The sequence below is a fragment of the Leptodactylus fuscus genome, chromosome 2 (genome assembly GCF_031893055.1).
Source record: "Leptodactylus fuscus isolate aLepFus1 chromosome 2, aLepFus1.hap2, whole genome shotgun sequence".
In the NCBI taxonomy this organism is placed as follows: domain Eukaryota; kingdom Metazoa; phylum Chordata; class Amphibia; order Anura; family Leptodactylidae; genus Leptodactylus; species Leptodactylus fuscus.
Genome location: NC_134266.1, coordinates 249,318,712 through 249,342,222, shown reverse-complemented (window position 1 = coordinate 249,342,222; position 23,511 = coordinate 249,318,712). Strand labels below are relative to the sequence as shown.

The 23,511-nt window shown below is 43.5% G+C and overlaps 1 protein-coding gene and 1 non-coding gene across 4 annotated transcripts in view; both read right to left on the bottom strand.

Annotated features, from left to right (window-relative positions):
- FNDC3A (fibronectin type III domain containing 3A) overlaps nt 1–23,511 on the bottom strand; it is a 183,247-nt gene that overhangs the window by 87,962 nt on the left and 71,774 nt on the right. The window contains exon 1 of one of the 3 annotated variants that reach the window (XM_075265997.1): nt 4,035–4,316. The exons of the other annotated variants lie outside the window; for them this stretch is intronic. Within the exon in view, the coding sequence (XP_075122098.1) occupies nt 4,035–4,127 (93 nt within the window). The 5' untranslated portion in view covers nt 4,128–4,316. Of the gene's footprint in view, nt 1–4,034; nt 4,317–23,511 lie in introns of those variants that run through there. 3 annotated transcript variants of the gene reach the window in all.
- On the bottom strand, nt 19,914–20,021 carry LOC142196346 (U6 spliceosomal RNA). Its single transcript, XR_012715190.1, has one exon. It is a non-coding gene; the product is annotated as a U6 spliceosomal RNA (small nuclear RNA).

Below are 23,511 nucleotides of genomic sequence, written 5' to 3'. Positions count from 1 at the left end.
GTGTGGGGTCAGGGTCACGGATTCCTCACCGCACTATTGTCTGGTTTTACGGAGGACTGAATGAGACTGTTGGCCCTCACTTCTACAACCCATACATTTATAGGTATATGCTGAATGGACCGACCTTACGCAGGATTTATACAGACAGCAGTAATATAAGTAGCTTAGATCACGTCTAATAATATTTTCAGATCTGTCGGAAAGCTCTTAAAACTGAAGAATTAGAAAGACGCAAATCGGTTAATTCTTGGGGAGAATTTGCTTCAGAAATTTATAGAACTTCATGTTCTGCTGATTCATAGATTGCATAGGATTTTAATTTTTTTTTAACTATTTGACAGTCTACACAGGTCGACGGAGGGTGCCACTAAAGCTGGCCATACATATCATCGCTACCTCAAGCCTTAAGGGCTAGTTGACATGGAGCACGGGATGGCGTATTTTGGTCCTGATTTTGACGCAGGAAGCCACGTCAGAATAGGACCAAACTGTCACGGCTTCAGACAGTTGCAATTTCCCGCTCCGGAGTAGGCCCAAATGAATGGGTCTAGTCCAGAGGGTGCTGCCGAGAGGTGGACCCGCGGAATCCGTCTGAAGAAAGGGCAGCTCGCTTCTTTTTTCCGTGAGCAGGAACACACCGCTCACAGAAAAAAAGGAAGCTAGCGGTCTGCATAGACCTCTATTGTGAGGGGGTGGATTCTGATGTGGATTCAGCCCCAAAATCTGCCCACTCTTGCCCCATGTGAACGAGCCCTTAATAGGCTGATCTCCGCTGATTCTGGCACAGATAGAATTGTTTTTCAAGACCTCGCCATTCAGAAGCAATCATTTTAGCTACACACCCCTCGTCTGCTCCTGCCCGGCACCCCCCACTTGACAGAGAGCCTAGTCATCATATCAGGCACAGGAACTAATTGCAAGGATTGCTCAGGAATGGTGGGTGCTAAAGAAAAAAAATCCAAATAAGTGGAGGGATGTCTATTAAAAGATAAAAAGTGTTTATGGCAGTGGCAGAGGTCCTCTTTAATGGCTTTTTCCAAGATAGCATTGATGAAAAATCAGACTTATCAAAATAGCACCCCAAGCTGTATGAAGAGGCCGCAGCATTTGAAATATTGAGGTGGCCTTGTCATTGCTTATCAAACACAGTGCCGTACTTTGTATATAGGCTGTGCTTGGTATTGCAGCTCAGCTCCACTCACATTAATGGGACTGATCTGCCAAAAGGCCATGTGACCCCACTGGCCTTCAGTGGACAATGAAGCTGATCGGTGGTAGTACCAAGTGTTAGGCCCCCAACGATCAGATATTGATGTCCAATTGAATAAGTAGATAATCAATATCTATGTTCAGGAATACCCCTTTATCATTGGGTAAATCCATCAGTTTAATCAGGTCCAGCCAAGTGAATAATAAGTATGGCAAACTCCCAACTCTACCCCAATGGCATATGTCAGAAGAGAGAAGGGTCAGGGTGCAGGGCTCTAAAATGCCCAAGCATTGTTTGTCAGAGAAGATGATATGTTCACTCCGTCCCCTCTCCCCATTGATGAACGCTTGCTCAGCCAACAGCTATCTAATGTCTATGGGCAGACTCAGAATGCACTGCCGAACTATCCCAAAAACCCAATACATTACCACGTAGTCTGATCTTCTTGGTTGGGATGTCAGGAACATGGTGACATTTATACAGGAAGAGTAGGAGGTGAGCGCGAGTATGGGGGTGGAGAGATGTTTAACTCTCCAAAAATATAGATTAATATGGCCATTAGAGACCTGTCGAAAGCCAATTGCTAACACTAAGGGCACGGTAATCGCTGCCATTAATGGTCGTCTGCTTTAGCAATCTATCAAAAGTTAGACAGAGAAAAACAAAAAAAAAATGACTGAACAGAAAATTAAAAGGCTTCCCACAAGTCAATGCACGGGTCTGCTCTAGTTTAGAGGGAACGAATATATGCAAATAGAGTCTAAGCCTTGTTACTGCCACTTTGCAAATACCTCATGTAAAATGATAATTTTGCCAGTGGATTACATATCCATTCATGAGATTCTCCTTTAGAGGAAATGTTTTAAGATAAAGCACACACCAGGCATTCTGCGTCGCCTCCACTCCCAGGGAAAGCGATCCCCTCTGCCCCTTCACAACAATGAAAGGAGATAAGGCAAACAATGACTAAATGCTGCATTATACCCAGCGGGAGCTGGCAAATGCAAAACCAGGAATCGCCATGTAGCCAGGGTATTTCATTGAAAAGAAGCAAAAGCAACACGTACACACGTAGCCTGGGAAAATCCCACCCCCAACAGCATGCCTGTCATTATGGAGATGTGCCAATGGATGGGATGGTCACCTTTGCCTTTCCGCAGCACAATGATGGTAAGGGAAAACTTCATCATGGGGCCCAGACTATGGGATTAAACAAGAAGCAGCACGTCAATGTGTACATGTTGTTACCTTATGCATGTATGACGTCAATAACATACAAATACCGTTTTACGACCTGTGCTTAGTAAACACCCAAAAGTTTTAAGGCGAAGGAAATCTCAAGTGCAAAGCTTATAAAAGCACGGCTTATAAGAAGAGCGACTAAGATCGTTCCCACAGATATGCGTAGATAGGTTTCTGGATATGCGAGTTGTACTAAGGTTGTGTCGCCTGTACGCAGGATAGGCGGCAAGCGTGTGGTCACATCATGAAGAGAGAAAGTACGGCTTCCCTGGATCTGACATATACACTGCCGTTCTATAGATCCCTATGAAACTTATAAAGATAGTCCAGGTCTGCTCACGTTCTACAGCGGTCCGACGGAGATGAATAAATTGTCAGCGTGGGGAGGGGGGAGGCACAAGACCACCCAGTTGTCAAGGCTATAGATAGGGGATAACTGAAAAGGAGTATTCCCATTAAATCTGTAGACAAGTAAAAGATACAAACATTTTTTACAAATTTTCAGAGTTTTAAAGCTCTTCTTAGCAGTGACAGTCTTGGATACAATGACCATGAATGCCGGAATTTTCTATGGTCTGGTGCTGGTCAGAAAGTCAAACCCAGCCATGATTTCCTTATTGTGGCTGGAATATCGTCTCATACATGTGGTGTCCCTGCGTGACAATCATGGCCGGGTTTATGACAAGTCCCATTAGCAACCGATCAAGACAACAGACTGTCACCACTAAGACCTCTTTAAATCTCGGTACATCTCCTTTAAGTAGGGGAACACAAACTCTTTCTGAACAACTTTTGTGGATCCTATATGGGACAGTGACTGACAATGTCGGAATATATTCATGCTATACATATTAGAGGAATAAATAACCTGACATGGCCGATAACAGGGAACAGATGACGTTCAACCTTGTGATCACTAAGAATAAACCCAGCCGACACAATAACCATCAATATACGAGAAAGAATGGATGTCACAAGGAGGCATATTTCTTAATAAACTATGGAGCATTTCTTTTCCGAGTCTCCAAGGCTGCGTTCGCACCTACAGACATCTTAAACAGGCTTCCTTTTGGTCACCTTGTCCTAGAGCCACATGCAATGTTATTATTTCTAACCCTACGTACTAAAACAGAACAAAATACCACTACAGAATAAACAAGTCAATCTCAAAGTTTTCCAGGAACTCAAGAAACAAACCCTGCTTCAAGACGCCCAGAACTTCCTTCTAGCTAAATATTATAAAGCGGTAGAGCTGAACCTTTAACCCTCGCCCCACCAGAATGGCCTGTTTAACGTGACAGCTACGGCACATCACTTTCCCATTTGTCAGTCCCCATTGAGCGCACTGCAGGGCTGTATACAGACACAATGGCTAAATGAATCCCACCCAAGGATCCCTCTGAAAACCCGAACACATGCTCTGAAGACGACGGTGTCTTGGGATCACTCAGAAAGCCTTCCCCCCCCCCCCTTCTTGTTCCTTTGTGTTGCACATTAGCTAACACAAGCGATCGGTCTCGATCGGGGGAAAAAAGGGGGAAATCATAGTAAAAGGAAAAAAACCCATAACACTTGCACTTACTGTTGATCGCATCCTTTGATGTTGCTCATTCAAGAGAGGCGTTAGCACGCTGACAAAGGCTGCAGGGAGGCTGGAGAGTCCAATCTGTTTCATTCACTATAGAGCGAGATAAGCAGCGCTGACGTCTAGGTCATCGGGCCCTTTTCTGCTGAACACAGCGACCTAACCTACCTCCCGATTTCAGATGGCATCGGATTTTTGTGGCCCCTTATCTGGCGGTCCATGGATAAATGCATGAAGAAGCTGAATGTTAAAAGGTATGACCAATTATCGGTGCAGTCATCAATACCTACCTCAAGGCTCGCTTCCTATCAAACCAGCCAATGTGCAGGGAGCTTCCTACTGGAGACGAATGTATCAGGCTTCCATGGAAACTAAATCAACAAATCGCTTGCCGCAGCATCTGTTTCTGGATTAGCCAACGTCAGCCGGCAGAAGGTTAGGATTTGAGAGAACTCGAGCATCCAAGTGCCCCCTTGTAACGCCACATTTTATATTTAGTACCGATTCCAAGGTAAAAGTCGCAGCTTAGCCCGTCTTTCTGCATCTAAACTCCTGAAAGACATAGGAACGGCTCCATGGCAACAGGAACTCGGAGCTTCCTCACCATCGGCATCATCATCATCATAAGCAGCGGCAATGACGGCCAGGGTGGGCAAATAGGCATGCTGGGCTAGTGTCTGCTCTTCTATGGCCATCCCTGGACCATCTAAATGTATGGGCAACTTGCTAGACCGGTCTAGATCTGGAAAGAATTGTAACACTTGTTGCTTTCATTATCCAGCATGTTGAGAAATGTTGCAGAATGGGTTAAAAAAATAAAAATTAAAAAATTAAAAGCAAGCATTACATGACTGACCTGACTGATCCCATGCCGCTGCCATCCTGATGCTTTCCAGGTGCCCCATTGCTCTTTACCTCCCACAACCCCTGGATAAGCGGTAAATGGCCGCCCGGCCAATCACTGACCAATGATCAGATGAAAGATATTTCTGGTGTGTAGAAAGGGGCCAAGTAGTTGACAGAAGCAGGGCACCCCCAAATTATGGGCTGGGGAGGCAGCGAGGTGAGTGATGCCTGCTGTAGGGTCCACTCATATGTTATTGATGCACATTTTTAATAAAAACAAAAAAAAAGAAATGTGCATCCATTTTTACAATAAAATAAATATATCAATTTTTTATGTACAATTGTGACACGTAAAGGAAGATGGGGAAGATTTTGAGTTCTGGCTAGTGGACACACAGCTGCTGTAGCCGCAACTCTGATCTGCCTGTATGTTAGCTGCTTGGCTAAGAGATGCAGCGCTGGAAGGCGAAGTAAGAGAGAGTGATGCAAAGAGTAAGGGGGCAAAGGAATAAAGTGCCAGGGGGAGAAGCCGGGTGTGGAAATACAGTGCCAGGGAGAGAAGCCGGGGGTGGGAATACAGTGCCAGGGAGAGAAGCCGGGTGTGGGAATACAGTGCCAGGGAGAGAAGTCAGGCAGGGTATGCAGTGCCAGAGAGAGAAGCCGGGCATGGGAATATTGTGCCGGACAGAGAAGCCGGGCAGGGAATACAGCACCAGAGAGAGAAGCCGGGTGTGGGAATACAGGACTAGGGAGAGAAAACGGGCAGGGCATACAGTACCAGGGAGAGAAGCCAGGCATGGAATACAGCACCTGAGAGAGAAGCCAGGCATGGAATACAGCACCTGAGAGAGAAGCCAGACAGGGAATACAGTGCCAGGGAGAGAAGCTGGACAGGGAATACAGTACAGCGCCAGAGAGAGAAGCCAGGCAGGGAATACAGTGCCAGAGAGAGAAGCCGGAGAGGGAATACAGCGCCAGAGAGAGAAGCCGGACAGGGAATACAGCACCAGAGAGAGAAGCCAGGCAGGGAATACAGTGCCAGAGTGGGAAGCTGGGCATGTAATACAGTGCCAGAGAGAGAAGCCGGGCAGGGAATACAGACATCATGAGACATCCCTACAAATAGTTGCATTGTGTATATACACCAGAATGACCACTCACAACGTATTACATTAGAGGCAAAATATGGTAATACAACATTCTAGTTGTCAAATAAATAATTTTGACAAAAAACAACAACAGTTCTTCCTACACTATGATCATGACAGCCCCAGATCGCACACCATTCTTGACTACCCATGGATTACTCTCCATGAGGCATGAAAAGATGTTCCTAACATCTTCCATCTGCTACTTGCTGAAAACCTTATTAGAGCAGAACATTAAGACAATCACAGATCTATGTATAGAGGACTCTTGAGATCACTGCTGCTAACCTAGAGGTGTCAATGCAATTAGCCTGCTGGATACGCCCAATTTATATATATATATATATATATATATATATATATATATATATATATATATATATATATTATTACTGAAGAAGGATCACCCCAAGTTATTCCTCACTCTGCAGCTGCCGCCATCTCAATCATTAGAAAAAATTTGTATAAACACCGCCATCTTTAAATAATAAGAAAAAAATTATAAAACATCTACTAAACCTGGTAAAAGCAAAAAACTGCAGCAAAAACCACAACAAAAAATGCGATAGAAAATGGATCGTGAAATTTTTTTTACAAAAAAGTGCAGCAAAAAAAATTGTTTTCTAATTCCTGAAGCAGATTTTTTCAGCTTGCAAAAAAAACTCCATGTGAACACACCCCAAAGGGGTTGTCCAGGTTCAACAAAGAAGTGTTATTGTTTGTATAATAAAAAAGTTGTACAATTTTCCAATATACTAATTTGTAGTCGACGGACTCCATCTTAAGGGAGCTTTCACATGGGGCAAAATGGTTCGGAATCTGGCACAACTCAGCGCGGGATTGCCATCAGAATCCGCATGGTTAAAAAGCCGCTCAATAGAGTTCTATGGGGAGGCTATTTAATCGCGCAGATTCTGGCGGCAATCCTGAACGGAATTTGCGCGGACGACGCGTGAATTCCACGTGGAGTTGTGCCAGATTCCAAGCCATTTTGCCCTGTGTGAAAGCTCTCTAACAATTGAGGGGGAAGGGGGTCCTTGCACAGTCTGTCTCTATCCTGATTGACACCCCCAACTGGTAACACAGAGTGAACTACTTATACTTTTTTCTTTTTATGCAGTAAAAATTAAATTATTTTTCCGCGTTTGGTGAACATATAAAATTACTGAGTAATTTATAACACTGTATAATTAGCATTTAATTACACTATAATTGTATAATTATACTGTGCCATTTATAGAAGATTATTTTTTGCAGGATGACTAAAGAAAAAAAACCTATTTTTTCATGTTTAACATAAATAGAATGTTAAATCAAAGGTTTTTTTTTGACTCAAATAAATTTTCATACTGATGACCTATCCACAGATTAGGAGGCTGCTGCCACAGCTGATCTGCACAGTGTCCACGTGTCAGGCTTGGTTCGCATCTACGCATAGGTTTCCGTTCAGGGAGCCCGCTTGAGGATCCCCTGGATGGAAATCTAATCCTTAGGAAACCTGCGGACCACATAGATAGATGATAAAGGGGTCCGCGTGGTGTCTGCATGAAATAGGGCGAAAAATGTGGAGAGGTGAATGGAATGCCCATACGGAGACCGAGCGCAGATGTGAACTGAGCCTCGGACCCCCATAGATCACATACTGCTGACCTATCCTGTTGATCAGGTTCATCAGTGTAAACAATCAATTTGGAGCCAAACAAACCCCTTTCACCACCTCCAACTCTCTACATCCTTCAACACGTGCTGCTCAACTAATCCCGGCACAGCTGGACTCTTTACTCTCGCCCCCACCATTCCTGAGCAATTCATGCTGTTCCTTCCATCACCCGTTATGCTAATTAGGTCTCTCCTATCAGGTTGGTGGTGCTGCTATTAACCTTTTCCTATACGCTAGATTGTATGGAAAACGTATCTCGAATATACTCAGACAATGTGCTCCAAGTAGAATTCGATCTTTCCTCCTTCCAAATCTTCAACCACCTATGGGTTAAAGAAGCATTAACCACCCAATTTGGGATTACAGTGATTTCTTATTCAGAGTTTATCCCAGAACTATACCTACCTGACACAAAAATGTAGACACGTTATTTCATCTCCTATGAGACTGGTTGGGGACTAATTAGGGGAGGAATGGAACAGAGCATTAGCATTACAAATTCAGCGTGGTCACATAGTCCACTTTACTCAACTCAGCATACATTCTGCTTACCGTTAGTTCACATCTGTGCTGGTAATCTGTTCGGGGGAATCCTCATGAGGCCCCCCAGAATGGACTACGAACGCACTGGCAAGTGGTGTGCAGTGAAAGCACATGGACCCCATAGACTATAATGGGGTCCATGTGCTTTCCATGCTCTGCCTACATGAATCATGAGGACATGAAAGTAGATCATAATCTACTTTTCTGTCCGCATGCTCCGTGCGGACAACGCGCGGAGAGGACACGGACTCCATTATAGTGTATGGGGTCTGTGTGCTTTCATTGCACACCACTTGCCAATGTGTTTGGTATTCCATTTGGGGGGGGACCCCATGCGGACTCCCCCGAACGGATTACCAACGCATATGTGAATGAGGCCTTAGAGTACCCTGAGGAGTGTCCAACCTGTCATGAAACTTCAGCCAGCTACTAGAGATGAGCGAGTAGTATTCGAAACGGGAGTTTCGAATAGCACACACCTATTGGAATGAATGGACGCAGCCGGCACACAGGGGGTTAAGTGGCAGGACGCTGGCCCCGTGCCGTTTCGAATACTACTCGCTCATCTCTACCAGCTACCTTTCTTCACATTAACTAAAAATGCTACAAAAGTCTTCTTTTCTAGGAACAGGTGATTTGGTTGGTTACTGATGAAATGGGCACTTCAACCCCACACTGCTCAAAAAAGCATTGTTCTTTTTGACCCCAAAGATTTTGAATCTGGGTATGCAAAAAAGGAACAAAAAAAGAAACCCCACAAAGATAAATTGCTAAAAGCTGGCCCACCCTTGCCCTGGTAAATTCTAAGATCCTACACAAAACATGGATATACCAAAGTTAGGTTCACACTACTGTTATTAATGTCTGTTGTTCTCATCCATTACAGGATGTAAGCAACGGACATTAAATTACAGATGCAGATGGAGCCACTCTGTCTGGTGTTTGTCTGCATTCACCACAATATAAAAAACACTAGAGGCTTTCTTCAATGACATTTTTTGCTTTTCTGATGGCAGAAAAACTTATGCATGCAGGAAGTTTTCTTCTGTTACAAAAGTAAACTTACATGACAGGAGAAAGTGTCCATCATGCTGTTTATATTAGCGCCAATAAGAACGGGCACTGATGGAGGGGAGGCAAAAACGCAAGATGTGGGGCCATACGGTGGCTCTGTGTTTAGCACTGCAGCCTTGCAGCGCTGGGGTCCTGGTGTTCAAATCCCACCAAGGGCAAAAAACCATCTGCAAGGAGTTTGTATGTTCTCCTCGTGTTTGCATGGATTTCCATCCCATATTCCAAAAAGACATACTGATAAAAAAAAAAAAAAATTCCATATTAACACATTTGGTAAAAGGAAAATGTTTGTTTTGGTACCGTGTTAGCCAGTGGTTATGAAATATGAAAAAAAACCAAAAAAACTTTTCAAGTCTTCAGTAGGTGATACCTTTTTTAATGGCTAACTCATAATGATGACAGAATATGACGTTTCGAAGCTTCCTCTGAGCTCCTTCTTCAGATTGATTGTTTGTTGTTATAAGTATATAGTAATAAGCCTCTTCCCCCCCCCCCCTCCTGTAACCCTACCCCTATGTCCAGTTATAAATATGCAGCCTCTAGAAAGTGTTTTTAGATATATCTGAAGAAGGAGCTCAGAGAAAGCTTCGAAATGTCATATTCTGTCATCATTATGAGTTAGCCATTAAAAAAGGTATCACCTACTGAAGACTTGAAAAGTTTTTTTGTTTTTTTTTTCATATTTCATATTAACACACAAACACAAGTCTGAAACCATGATCACAACTTTTTGGAATTTCTCAACACCTTCCCCCATAACAAAGAATAAATAAAAAATAATATATATATATATATATATATATATATATATATATATATATATATATATATATTCTGTAGATAGATAGATATGTATAGTTACCCCTCTAGTAAGAATGTCCTGAATCATACTTTAGTGCACTTTTTATACTACGGCGCATATGTCAGTTTCGTGATCATACAATGATAAATGATCAATCCACCACCTATACATTTCAGTACTGACAATATTCACATTTTCCCTATACATTTCCTCTAAAGTAACCTACCTGAACAAGACCTTATGGCTACACTGCTGGAGAGACATTACATTTGCCATGGTTTGGTGCTGTCCAAGGTGCTGGAAGGAGGGATCGCACAGACTTTGCCACCCATCGAGAAGTTGCGCAGTTCACAAAATGTTCCCATGTACGTAAAGTATTACAAGTGGTAAATAACAAAAGATATAACAATATAACATCTATACCCACTCTAGCAAAAAGGAAGATATGGAGATTGGCCACTACACTGATAAAAGCTGAAATGTCTCAATGATTAGTAAGAAGATACAGAAATGGTCTGTTCTACTTTGTTCCATAAACCGCATCACTTAAAGTTTCTAAAGAACATAGCCAAGGTCAAATGTGATCTCAACCCAAGATCTGAGCGCTGCCATACATGAGCTATGTACAAAGCATTACAAGAAGTACAAAAAAAAAAAAATCAGCTTAATGGCGCTGTAAAGTGTAAGCGGGTTTTCTGGGACTTTAAGAAACTTCCTTATTATTAGGAAATAGTATAAGATACAGAAATAACCTATACTCGCCTAATAAATAGCTCGCTGGCTCCACCATCTCAATTCTAGTGGTCCTTTATGCTCCACCAGCAACACCATAATGTGACTATTGCATGAGAGCAGGGATGGATTGGTAATGTAGGTCACTGGGAAAATTCCCGGACGGCCAACTGGAATGTGGGCACTGGGCCTGCAAAATACTTGCTTTGAGGCCCCTTAACCTGACTACTGCTGAAGAGTGCAGCCTGGCACCCTCCGCTCTATGGAAGCCAATGAAGAACTGAGAGTATTCGTTGGACAAAACTTGTGATATTCGTTACGTGAGGTTCACCTAGTGGATTCATTCGGACTGAAGAGGCCCGTAGCAAAACTGATGATATACTCTGGCGTCTCTTAAGACCCCTGAGTATAATGATCAGAGGCCATAAGGAGGTGACTAAACTTAATAAACAGTGTTACTTAACTCTCCTGGACTCCAGTGCCGTACAGGCTTCTTCTAATTGTATAAACGCCATGGATGACGTCAGACAGCTGAGGCCTGTGATTGGGCCTCAACGGTTACATTGGCATCATGATACAAAATGACTCCACCGTATCCTATGTCACACTACACCGGTGTCATTTTGCATCATGACACTGACACGTCCGCTAAGGCCTTTGACATAATTTGTGACAAGAATAGGCTGAAAGCTCAGCGCCGGAGACCAGAAGAGGTGAGTAACACTGTTTATTATGTTTAATCACCTTCCCTGGGCCTCAACTCTTTACAGTATAAAAATGGATCATGGGTAGAGAACCCTGAAAATTTCTAGTTCTTCTGAACCTGAAATTTTTGGAAAACTCCTAAAGAAAACTATATGGGCCACTGTAGGACTATACTGTGTGAAGGGGCTACTACAGGTCATTATAGCCAAATATCTATTCGGATGTGCCAATAAAGCCTATTTGATTTGATTTGTATGTGGAGGAGCCACTATGGGATATTATACTGTGCAGAGAAGCCTCTGAGGGACATTCTCCTTGAAAGAGGTTGTCCAGGAATTGGACAAACTATGGAGGAGCCTGGATAGGTGTAACATTAGGAAAAAAATCCACACACTCGGCCTGTTCAGTTGCACACTACGCTTCATTCCTCCTGCAACCACGTGACCTCTGTGGTCAATAAGTGACTTCTACCAGTTATGTCTTCAAACCCCAATGTGTATGCATTTCTTCTTATAAGGGAGAGGAGAATGAAACAAGTCCCCTCTGGTGGTGGTTGCCTCTCCCGATAGTACAATGGATATCCCCAACCCCTTCTTTCTCCCATCATATGCTATCGAGACAGCCCCATATATATTAGATGGACTCGGGAGCCGGATGAAATTCATCTAATGTGCACAGCCATCTATTATTTCGAGTGGCCTTTGTGTTTTCTAAAGACATACAAGCATCTCCCTTTAGATACTGGTGGGGTTTACTGTATCCACTAAATCTAATTCACACTGACATGCCCACAATACAAGGATAATCTGTCCAAACAAATACGCGGCGCGGCACTTCATATAGTGGATTTTGACAAGGCACAAAAAGAAGGTCATAAAAGCAATCCAAACATCAGCATCCCTCACACTTGTGCATGTTACCAGTCGTGGTAAAAATGTCTGCGGCAGAATATACGCCATTGTCCTCACTTAGCTTTCACCCCAGGCACAGTTACTGCTTACCAGTCAGAAGACCTTGGCACGTTATAGAGAGATTGGCAGTCCTAGATAAGTGCTTATATATCAACCCTAGACTGGCCTGTGGCATGTGACTTATAACAATATCCGCCGCTCAAAGGCCGATCCATCCCGACAGAGGAGAAACTTCTTCAGAGTTTCCAAAGACCATTTCTGGTGGATATTAAAATGGCTATGAATGTACCAAAGATCCGAATCGCTGCGCGGTGACTTGTCAGACACTGTGTCTGCCGCTGCCGCTTTTTCATTTCTTTTCTTGCAATGATTTAACATTCACACGAGACATGGCTTGACAAATCGCCCACTCCAGCAATATGACAGCTGGCATGCACATAGGAGACGTGCCAGTCTCCAGTATTCTGGAGATGCTCCATAAAGACAAAATATTCCAAATAATACAAAAGAGAAACTTTAGAAATTGCAGAACAGAAGTCTAAGAAGTTTTCTATCTATCTCTGTATCTATCTACAGGCGAGTCTCTATAGTTACACTTCTATGGCAGACCCGAAAGCTTTCAGAAGGTTTCCTTGCTGCCATAGCAATCAAAAGGGTCCCATCGTTTTGAGGTGCAGGAACCTTCGGAGAGGGAGGGGAGGTGAGTGAAAGCAACATGTGAGGGGATAAGTGCCTGTGATCAGAGATACCACTGGGTCTCTGCGTGCTGCCTCAACCAAAATCCCAATCCAAGAATCTTAAATTGACCTATTCAATTAAAAAGGACCTTTTACCTTCTGGGGCACATGAGTTATTATATACTACTAGCAAGCCGACAGTGCGCTAAATTTACATCGGCTTTCACGTTCTGTGCCCCGGGTGAAGAGCTATCAGTGCCGGTACCGCAGCTCTTCACTGTCAGAAGGATGTTTCTGACAGTCAGTCAGGAACGCCCTTCCTCAAAGTAGCGCCTATAGCGCTGCATTGTGAGAGTGGTGAGGAACGCCCCCCTCCCCTCCTGATAGTATTCGTTCATAGACAAGTACTAGGGGTGGCGTTCCTCACCGCTCAGCATCATCGCTGGGCAGTAAGCTACGCCCCCTCTCACTGACTGTCAGAAACGCCCTTCTGACAGTGAAGAGCTACGGTACCGATCGCTCTTCACCGGGTGCACAGAACGGGAAATCCAATATTGCGCTGAATTCAGGGCACTGTCGGCTTTCTAGCGGTGTGTTACACTGCATGTGCCCCAGGAGGTGAAAGGTCCTCTTTAAAAGTCCCAAAATAACCCTCTTAAAAGTCAGAGGAATTTCATTCAAATATTTTTGTTTTTAGTGAATTACACTTTTCAAAATACTAGTAATTGTATCCAGACAAAATAAATAAATAAAAAATTTCTTAAAAATGGGATTGAATGCAAAGGTATGCACCCGTATAGGAAAGCCTGTGCCTACATTTGCCAACATGCTTCAAACATACAACCTGTGCTTATAGCCTGAACATGATGTGAAAGGAATTTTTTGGAGGAAATTATACTCCTATAAACTCTTACATATATGTCAACAGGGGATATAAACTGGATAAAACAAACCTGGGCAGAATTCTGATAGTGTGGACAGCCAGCAAACACAAACTAATGCAAATCCCAAAGCAATTGATCAGGTTTTATTTGTAATATGGCATCTGGGGATTCTGCAGGGTTTTCTTTGCAGCAGTCACCTCATTTACATCACAAACAAGACAGGATCACAAGGGAACGTCAAAACTATACAGATAACACCCATTGTAACCCAGGATTGCATCCACTACTGACAATAGCTGCGGTCACAGTTTATCTACTCCCACTGCCTGCACAAAGCATGTCTAGAAGACTCTCCCATAGAACGTAACAAGTAAAGTTCCAGACTATTACTGCCTATGGAAAGGACTATGCTGTAAAGCAAGGGTGCCCAATACGTCAATTGCGATCTACCGGTCGATTGCAAAGGACGTATGGGTTGATCGCGGGATGCAGCCAGGGATCCCGGAGTCTGCTTGTTCACAGTGCAGGCTGAGAGTCGACTCTCAGCCTGCACTGTGAACAAGCACTCCGGACACTTGCAGGCCACTCTTAGAGATGGAGGGAGCTGGGGTGCTGCTTGTTCACAGCGCAGGCTGAGAGTCATCTCCAGACACTGCCAGTGTCCAGAGATAACTCTCAGCCTGCGCTGTGAACAAGCAGACACCGGGGATCCTTGGGCGGCCACAGAACGCCGCTGTCTCCTGCTCTCATGCTCTGTCCAACCCTGCCCACAGACACGCCCGCCCCAGGCCCGCCCCCACAAGAAGTGGGTAGTAGATCTTTTGCCTTGGTCAGTTTATAAAGTAGCTCACATGCTGAAAAAGTTTAAATGCCTGACTGGAGATAAATCTGGTAACGGGGCAGGCCAAGGAAGTTCTGCAATCTCTGGAAATCTCTGTTGTGCATCGGCAAGCATTATCCTGCTGAAAAATTCCATGTGGAAGCCCTGCCATGAGAGTCAACATATGTGGCCACAGGATGTCTTACACATATCACTGAGTTTTAGTACCTCTTGTATCACTACTAGAGGTGACGGATTTGCATATCTGACGGCTCCCAGATAGGGTTGAGCCGATCTTGACTTTTCAGAATCGATTTTGAAATTCGACTTCTGATCATTTTTCATTCAAACCCCATCTTGATCCCAATGGAAGTTAATGGGATTTTTTTTACTAATCGGAGATCGGATTTTAAAAACAATCCTATTCACTATACAGCATGGAATCTGACAATTGAACATTTTAATTGTTAGAATCCATGTTGTGTAGTGATTTCCTTAAATCACTAAGTAGCCAGAGGATTTTTTTTTAATCCTCTGTCTATTTAGTCCCCCCTGGTGTCCACTTAACTGCAGAGATGGCTGGTCCGGTGCCTGGTGTTCTCGTTCTTCTTCGCCTCGCTGCCCCCACCATCAAGTCTCCCCGCCCTGTACCCGCCCACACTCTCCTAAGCCACAAGCCCCACCTTCTTCCTAGCTCTTTAACATTAACCTGGGAGGCTGGGGCAGCGAGGCGAAGAAGAACGAGAACACTGGGCACCGGACCAGCCATCTCTGCAGGTAAGTAGCTAATAGAGTTGTTAGCTAGTCTCCCATTAGAATGAATGGATGCAGCTGGCACGCAGGGGGTTAAGGCTGTGTGCCGGCTGCTTCCATTCATTCCTATGGAACCGCAGCGAAGTGTATACTCAGTGTGAAGGCTAACATTGTTAGCTTTTCCCACAATGCTTGGCCAGTAGCCAAGCATTGTGGGAAATAATCACCGATCTCGATCCCACCTAAAAAGATTGTGTTTGGAATTCCAATCGCGATCGTGTAATTTTCTTGATCGCTGATTGGAATCCGATCTTTTCCGAACACGATTGCTCAACCCTACTCCCAGATCATCACACCAGCAGTTGGAGCAATGCCTTAGCAGCCTTAGGCTGTATTCACACAGAGTAACGCCAGGCGTTTTTTGTGTGTTTTTTGCACATAGCGCCGCGTTTACGCCGCGTAGCGCCGCGTTAACGCCGCGCTATTTAGCGGTGGCGTTGCCCGGCGTTAACGCGGCGTATACGCGGCGCTATGTGCAAAAAACACACAAAAAACGCCTGGCGTTACCCTGTGTGAATACAGCCTTAGGCCCTCTCACGGCAAGAACCAGTGTACAATCGAACCACACCTGTCAGAGACATTTCTGCATGCTACATTTATCAGCACTCTCACATTTCTATCGGGGTGTGTGATTTTTTTTTGGTCAATGAGTGCAAATTCTCACTACAAATTCAAGCAAAAAAGAAACAAATATACAACCCTGGTAAAATAAAGATAAGTGGCAGCAGATATACCATAGAGAGTGCAAAAACAATTTAAGCCAGGGACCTCAGGAGACATCAAAGCAATGTGGACTTGATTTATTTGGATGCAAGGTCTAGGAATGTCTTATATCTGTTCCTTCAATCATCCTCTAAATGAGACAGAGCTTAAAAAGATCCCAGATAAAACAGCTACCTGAGGGACAGGAGAAGATGGAGAGATACTAGTGAAGAAAACAGTTAGCACTAAACCAGGAATCATTGCAGGGCACACATTTAGGTTTGAACACCCAGCAACATACTCCACTATATACATCTAAGGGTACGTTCACACTGTGTTTGTAGGAAAGCTCCCAGCGCATATGTCAGATATAATCATTTAGTAAAGAGACAGTAGCCAATAAACTCCATCCAGCCTACTGTAATGTGCTCCATGCACACGACCATGCTGCAAATTTTGATGAAAGGTCTCTGTCTCCAATGTCACTTTAGAATAATGGTTGTGTATTATATTATAAATCTGCTGGTATCTAGGTAAAAAGGTTAATGCTATACTGTCTTCACGTATAGGTGACCGTCCCTCTGTCGGAAAGTTTAGGAAACGCAGCTTTGTACAGGTTTTACTGTGGACACCGTTTAGGAACAAGCTCTGCAGTATAACCCAGAGGCCCAAATTAATCACAGGGTGCGGACACATTACTGTATACAGATTGCCGTCAGCACTATATAGTTCTGGTCTGGCAGTGATAGGGTAAGTTCACACGGGGTTTTTTGGACCGGAACCTGAGGCGGTAACTTGCGGGTAACTGCGACTGCAATGCACCGGCATCCAGTCACGCATTCCGCTCCGGATTAGGCCCAAATGAATGAGCCTAGTCAGGAGGGAGTGTCTACAGGTGGAACAAACAGCTCCCAGAGAAAAGAACTGACCGGCTCCCATTGATTTCAATGGGAGCCATCTTTTTGGTCAGGATTTTGAGGCAGATATGGCCTCAAAATCCTGACCCAAAAAAACCTGTGTGACCTTACCCTGAATGCAACAAACCAATGTCTCAATCAGTCCCAAAACCACTTTCCCCCCATCTGAACCTACTAAAGTAAACCACCAGTTCCAATAGTAACAAGTGACTCGGAATGCTTTTTCGTTACTGATGTATTCCTCGACTAAATGTACACCATAAAAGCCACAACATTGCAGATATTGTGTTAAGAACAACTGATGAGCCCTAGACCCATTTGGCATGCCGTATATACTCGAGTATAAGCCGACCCGAATATAAGCCGAGGCCCCTAATTTTACCACAAAAAACTGGGAAAACTTATTGACTCGAGTCTAAGCCGAGGGGGGGGAAATGATAAGAAATATTTACGCAAAAAAAAAAAATATTTACGCAGAAAAGTAAACACTGAAACTCACCATATATTCACCATAATCCCCAAGGGTGCACGACCTAGAAGCTTCTGGACTCACGAAGCAAGACTTCAATAGTAAGATGCAAACAGGAAAATAGGTCCGCAGTCCTTTTCGGATATGTTTAAAATTTAACTTTTAATTCATGGTTTAAAAAGTACAGATTTCCAGATAGAAGTCAAAAAAATGAAGTTCCAAAGTGAAGAAGAAGTTAGGAAAATACACACATAGTGATTAAAAAGTATGGAACGCCGACGCGTTTCGAGGTCGAACTACCTCTTACTCATGGCAGGTCTAAACTAACTCTAACGGTTTCTGTACATATAACCGCTTTAATTAAATAGCTTATGCGCTGCACCTGTGATTGTATACGATTTCAATGGTATCCACCCTTTTTACCTAACTGAAGCCTCAAGTTAAGGACAGAATAAGCATACATATATACATCAATGATAAAAATAACAATACGTATATAATAAATATATGTAAAACCATTGATTTCTGCGTAAAAATACAATTGTAATTCCATGTCCATAATAAGAACTCCTGTATTCATTTTGAACTACGATTCCCTTAGTTCTCCTGGATTAGGTCACCTGATATATGATACTCGAATATACTCTAATTTGTACATGGTACTCCCTACTTGGTTTTAACTGAATTAATAGCGCCAGAGATCACGTAAACTATCATGGTTATCATCGAATGATATTAATTTCATATTACATATAACTACAGGATTATAATTACCTGTCCCCCTTCTCTTCTGTCCCCGTTATGTACCTATGTACTACAATTCCCATAATCCTTGGAGTTTAAAGGGGGGGAAATGCAGCAGCTACTGGAAAATTTCAAAAATTAAAATGGTCGTAGTTTTTGGGTGCAGTAGATGCTGGGGAAAGGGAGGGGGTGTTTTGGTTGTCTGTCTGCCCCTTCCCTGAGCTTGAGGACTGGATTTTTTCCCCCCACTTCAAATTCAGTCTGGCTGACTATAGGGGATCTGCAGTGCTCCTATTAACCCCTTCCCGTCGGAACAGGAGCACTGCAGATCCCCTACATTCAGTAGACCGGGCACTGTCAGACACAGGGATACCTAATGTGTTTGTGTTTCACAGTCATTTTCTACTTTTATATGTATTCTAGGGAAAGGAGGGATTTAGAACTTATTTTTCTTAAATCTTCTTTTTTTTTTCTTTTGCACTATTTTATGGGAGATTCTATACATTAATATTGTGGCTGGTCATAGACCCCCCCCTCCTAAAAAAAAAACAAAAAACATCTGGCTTGAGTATAAGCCGAGGGGGGCTTTTTCAGCACAAAAAGCTGAAAAATTCGGCTTATACTCGAGTATATACGGTAATCCATTACAATACACTGAGCCAGTATGTACTGGTAGAAACTGTAGTCTACACAGAGGGAAGGACCAGAGGAGTAACTTGAAGCTCCTGGGCCACAGGGCAAAAACTCTAATGGAGCCTACAGCTATCTAGTGTCATTTAGAATAGCGGTATATTTGATATGTCATAGGGACTCCTGGGGCTCAGTAATGAACACTACGGGGACCACACAAGTAGCAACTATGACCCAGCTCCCAAAAGTAGCGATCGCTACCTCTGTGCCTTCTACAGCTATGGCTCTGGGAAATACATTTTTTATTTTACAGAGTCAGTGGCTGACCTAAGCAACTGTAAGCCTATAAAAAGTGCAGTGATGTGCAATTATCAAATATCATTTTACCTCGATTGCAATTTATAAATGATTTTATAGTCCACACCCCTTATTAAACACCATGCCTCCAGGGCGGATTAGAATAGGGGTGTATTTCAGGGCTCTCATTATAATCCAACCTCATAGTCAACTGTATCAGCAGATCGTGATAACAGTTGTGAGGCCCAGGGGACCACAAGAGGTGAGTTTATGTCAGGTGAACCTCCCGACAAAGTAAAATAAGTGGATGCCCATGGGAGGCGAGCAAACATAACAAATAGTGTTACTCACCTCTCCTGGGCTCCTGCACATCACTACATGAACACTGAGGCCCAGTCACAGGCTGCTGCAGTTCCCAACATAAGTTAGGAGCCTGGGAAGGGTAGAAAAATAACAGGAAGTCTCACTGGAACTAAGGAGAATTTGTGGGGTTTTTTTTGTTTTTTTTATGGAACGCTTCACGAATTTGCGTGTCATCCTTGCGCAGGGGCCATGCTAATCTTCTCTGTATCGTTCCAATTTTTAGTATATGTGCTGCTGAAGCGAGCACAAATTTTGGCTTTTTTTATGTTATGTTTGACCACCTTCCCTGCACCTCACCTTATGTTATTCTGGAGTCCCCCAGAGTATAATACCAGTTGAGGTTTGGACACGTTCAGTCTGAATGAAACTGCAGGTAGAACGTTGCAAATCCTACTAATATTATAAACATGAAAGTTTGTATGTTTGTTTGTGTGTTTGGATGTTTGTTACTCAATCACGCAAAAACGGCTTTGAATGAAATTCGGCACATAGATAGATTGTAACCTCGATTAAAATTTATCCCGGTAAATGACATGGCTTCATGACTGTTATGTATGTTCATATACTATATTACACTGCTTTTATCTCAGCTTCTGAGAAAGCCAGGGCTGTTATCTCTTTGTGTAAACACACACTAACCCTCACTGTTCACACATTTGCACATTATCTGATCTGCTTCAGGCACTGATGACAAACTGACATGGGCAAACACCTTTAATCCAAATTAGAAGAAGTTTGCCAATTTTCAACATGCCTGGAAAAAGAAAATCTAATTTGTCGCAAACGACGACAGCTATGAAGGAAGCCAGAAGTCACAGAGTTCAACACCAACAACACATGCATTACATGGTGTCGCAGCGAGCTGCTGAGATACCGTAACAATTACAGGTACAGCTCGAGGAATGAGTTCAGCGGCAGGCCAGCTTGACAGCTGTTGAAATGCCGCAGCAGGCGGATCATCAACACCAACAACACGCTCATTATATGACGTTCCAGCAAGGTGCTGAGATGCCAGAACAATCACAGGCACAGTGCAAGAAACAAGTTCAGCGGCAGGCCAGCTGAAGGCTGGAGCATGCGGATCATCAACGCCAACAACATGCTCATTACATGGTGTCCCAGCGAGCTGCTGACATACCAGAACAATCAGGGGCACAGTTCATGAGTTCAATGAGTTCAGCAGCAGGCTAGCCGGAGCAGGCAGATCATCAACACCAACAACATGCTCATTATATGGCATCCCAGCAAGCTGCTGAGATGCCGGAACAATCACAGGCACGGTGTGAAGAACAAGGTCAGCAGCAGGACAGCTTGCGAACTGCCAAAATGCCGGCGCAATTTTCTGTATATAGGCAGATCATCAACGCCAACAACCCGCAGACGAAGTCGCAGGCAGAATCTAGTATTCTAAAACCTGAACTGAAATAACCAATGGTTATCCAGTTGATGTTCCGATTTGGTAATTTTTCGATTAATTTCCAAGCCCTATGTTGGAAGCTGAAGGTACAAATAAGGTAATAACTCTCAACACAGTGAGAAAAAAAAATTTAATTTAACATTTTTTGCTTACAGATTCAGTGCGTTCTCCTGTGGCATTTTCATTCTCCGCGAAACAGCTTTGTAAATATATCTAACCTGAGGACTTGAATTGAAATATAAAGAAAGCTTTGAGAAAAATGTGCACCAAGATGATAAGATAGCGACGCTTAGATTGCAATGCATGTGAACAACAGCTTGAAAGTAAAGGCCTTTAATGTCTTTGGAAGGAGTAGCTCAGAAGATTGGAATCGCAGTCTGTCAACATATCACTCACAGCAGGAGACAGCGCGCCAGACTGGGTCTGCAATGTTCCCATACTCAAGTTTACAAAAGAAAAACCTGAAATTCCGATCATCTGGAAGTAATGGAATTATTGGAATTGCTGATACATTACATGGGCAATACTGTGATGTCTCCGCACAGCCATGGGCTAGCTGGAGGTCTGAATTATCAAATTGTGGCAAACTGGTAAAGCCCTGCTACACACTGGTCAACCATAGAACATGGGCTGTGGATTGATAGGCCAAACCACCGAATCCAACTGTTCAGGCAAGAGGCTGAAGATCCTCTAATTCATGAAAAAAAAGTCAGCGATTCCTATGGAAGTAAAGATGTAAGAAACTAAACATCTAGCTGTACAATATCAATAATTGCACAATATAATCTAAAATATTAGATTAAATTCTACTTTGAAGCTGGAGTCGGAGTCTGTAACTTTTTTTTTTACTCCACCCAAAAGTGGCTAAAACTCAGAGCTGAATTGCAACTCTTAATCCTTTGACTCTAAAGAGAATGAGGGGGCATTCACACGATGTAACACGGCGTTGATTCTGACACGTAAACTCGTGTCAGAATCAGCGCTGCAAAACAGAATCCCATTGACTTCAATGGGTTCAGTTTAGCTCGCGTAACACATTGAAATCAATGCGAGGCTTTTTGACCCATTGATTTCAATGTGTTACGCACGCTAAACGGAACCCATTGAATCAAAATGGGATTCTGTTTTACAGCGCTGATTCTGACATGGGTTTACGTGTCAGAATCAACGCCGCATTACATCGTGTGAATGCCCCCTAAAGCCTTTGCCAGTGGTGTCGGGCCAAGACTTAGGGTCCTGCTGGGCTGCTTTCACGCTACCGTTGTCATCAGTTTTTTATTAAAGGGGCTCTATCAGCAAAATCATGCTGATAGAGCCCCACATATGCGTGCATAGCCTTTAAAAAGGCTATTCAGGCACCGTAAAAGTTAAATTAAACTACCCCCCGTTTTAAAATAACTTAAAAAAGAATGTTCTCTACTTACGGAACGTGCACCCTGGGCGGGCATTCAGGGTGCGCCGTCTTCTTCTTGCCCGCCTCTTCTTCCTCTGACATCTTCGGGTCCCGTCCTCCTCTGGCGCTTGCTCGCGGACACTGATAAAAAAAAAATAGCCTGGGCGCATGCGCAGTAGCCGTAGTAGAAGCCGCGTGCTACTGCGCATGCGCCCGGGCTATTTTTTTTTATCAGTGTCCGCGAGCAAGCGCCGGAGGAGGACGGGACCCGAAGACATCAGAGGAAGAAGAGGCGGGCAAGAAGAAGACGGCGCGCCCTGAATGCCCGTCCAGGGTGCACGTTCCGTAAGTAGAGAACATTCTTTTTTAAGTTATTATTTTAAAACTGGGGGGGGAGTTTAATATAACATTTACGGTGCCTGAATAGCCTTTTTAAAGGCTATGCACGCATATGTGGGGCTCTATCAGCATGATTTTGCTGATAGAGCCCCTTTAAATACATTTTTGGGGGCTTCTTTTACATTTGCGGATGGAAACTATTGCAAAAGACCTTTATCAGTCTTCCAAAGAATTAAGAAATTTCAAAAATAAAAAAATAAAAAAAATCTTCTAGATAGAACTTCTTACTGTCCTTATTATTTAGACTACCTATACATGACCATCTGCATGTGCTGGGATGGGGTTGAACACCACACGGATGACATGGGTATGCTGCCAATGCCTCCACACACCTATTAAAAATCCTTCTCTAATCCTGGGCCGCCAAACAGACAGAAATAGGACCTATCCCGAGTTCTGCAACCATGATAATTCAAGGGTATGTGTATGGCGTTAGTATAAAATTAAGGGGCAGGGTGCTAGCCGTAAAAAACAACCGCGCGCATGGAGCCCAGTAAATATACAACTTGGCACAGATGAACAAGATAA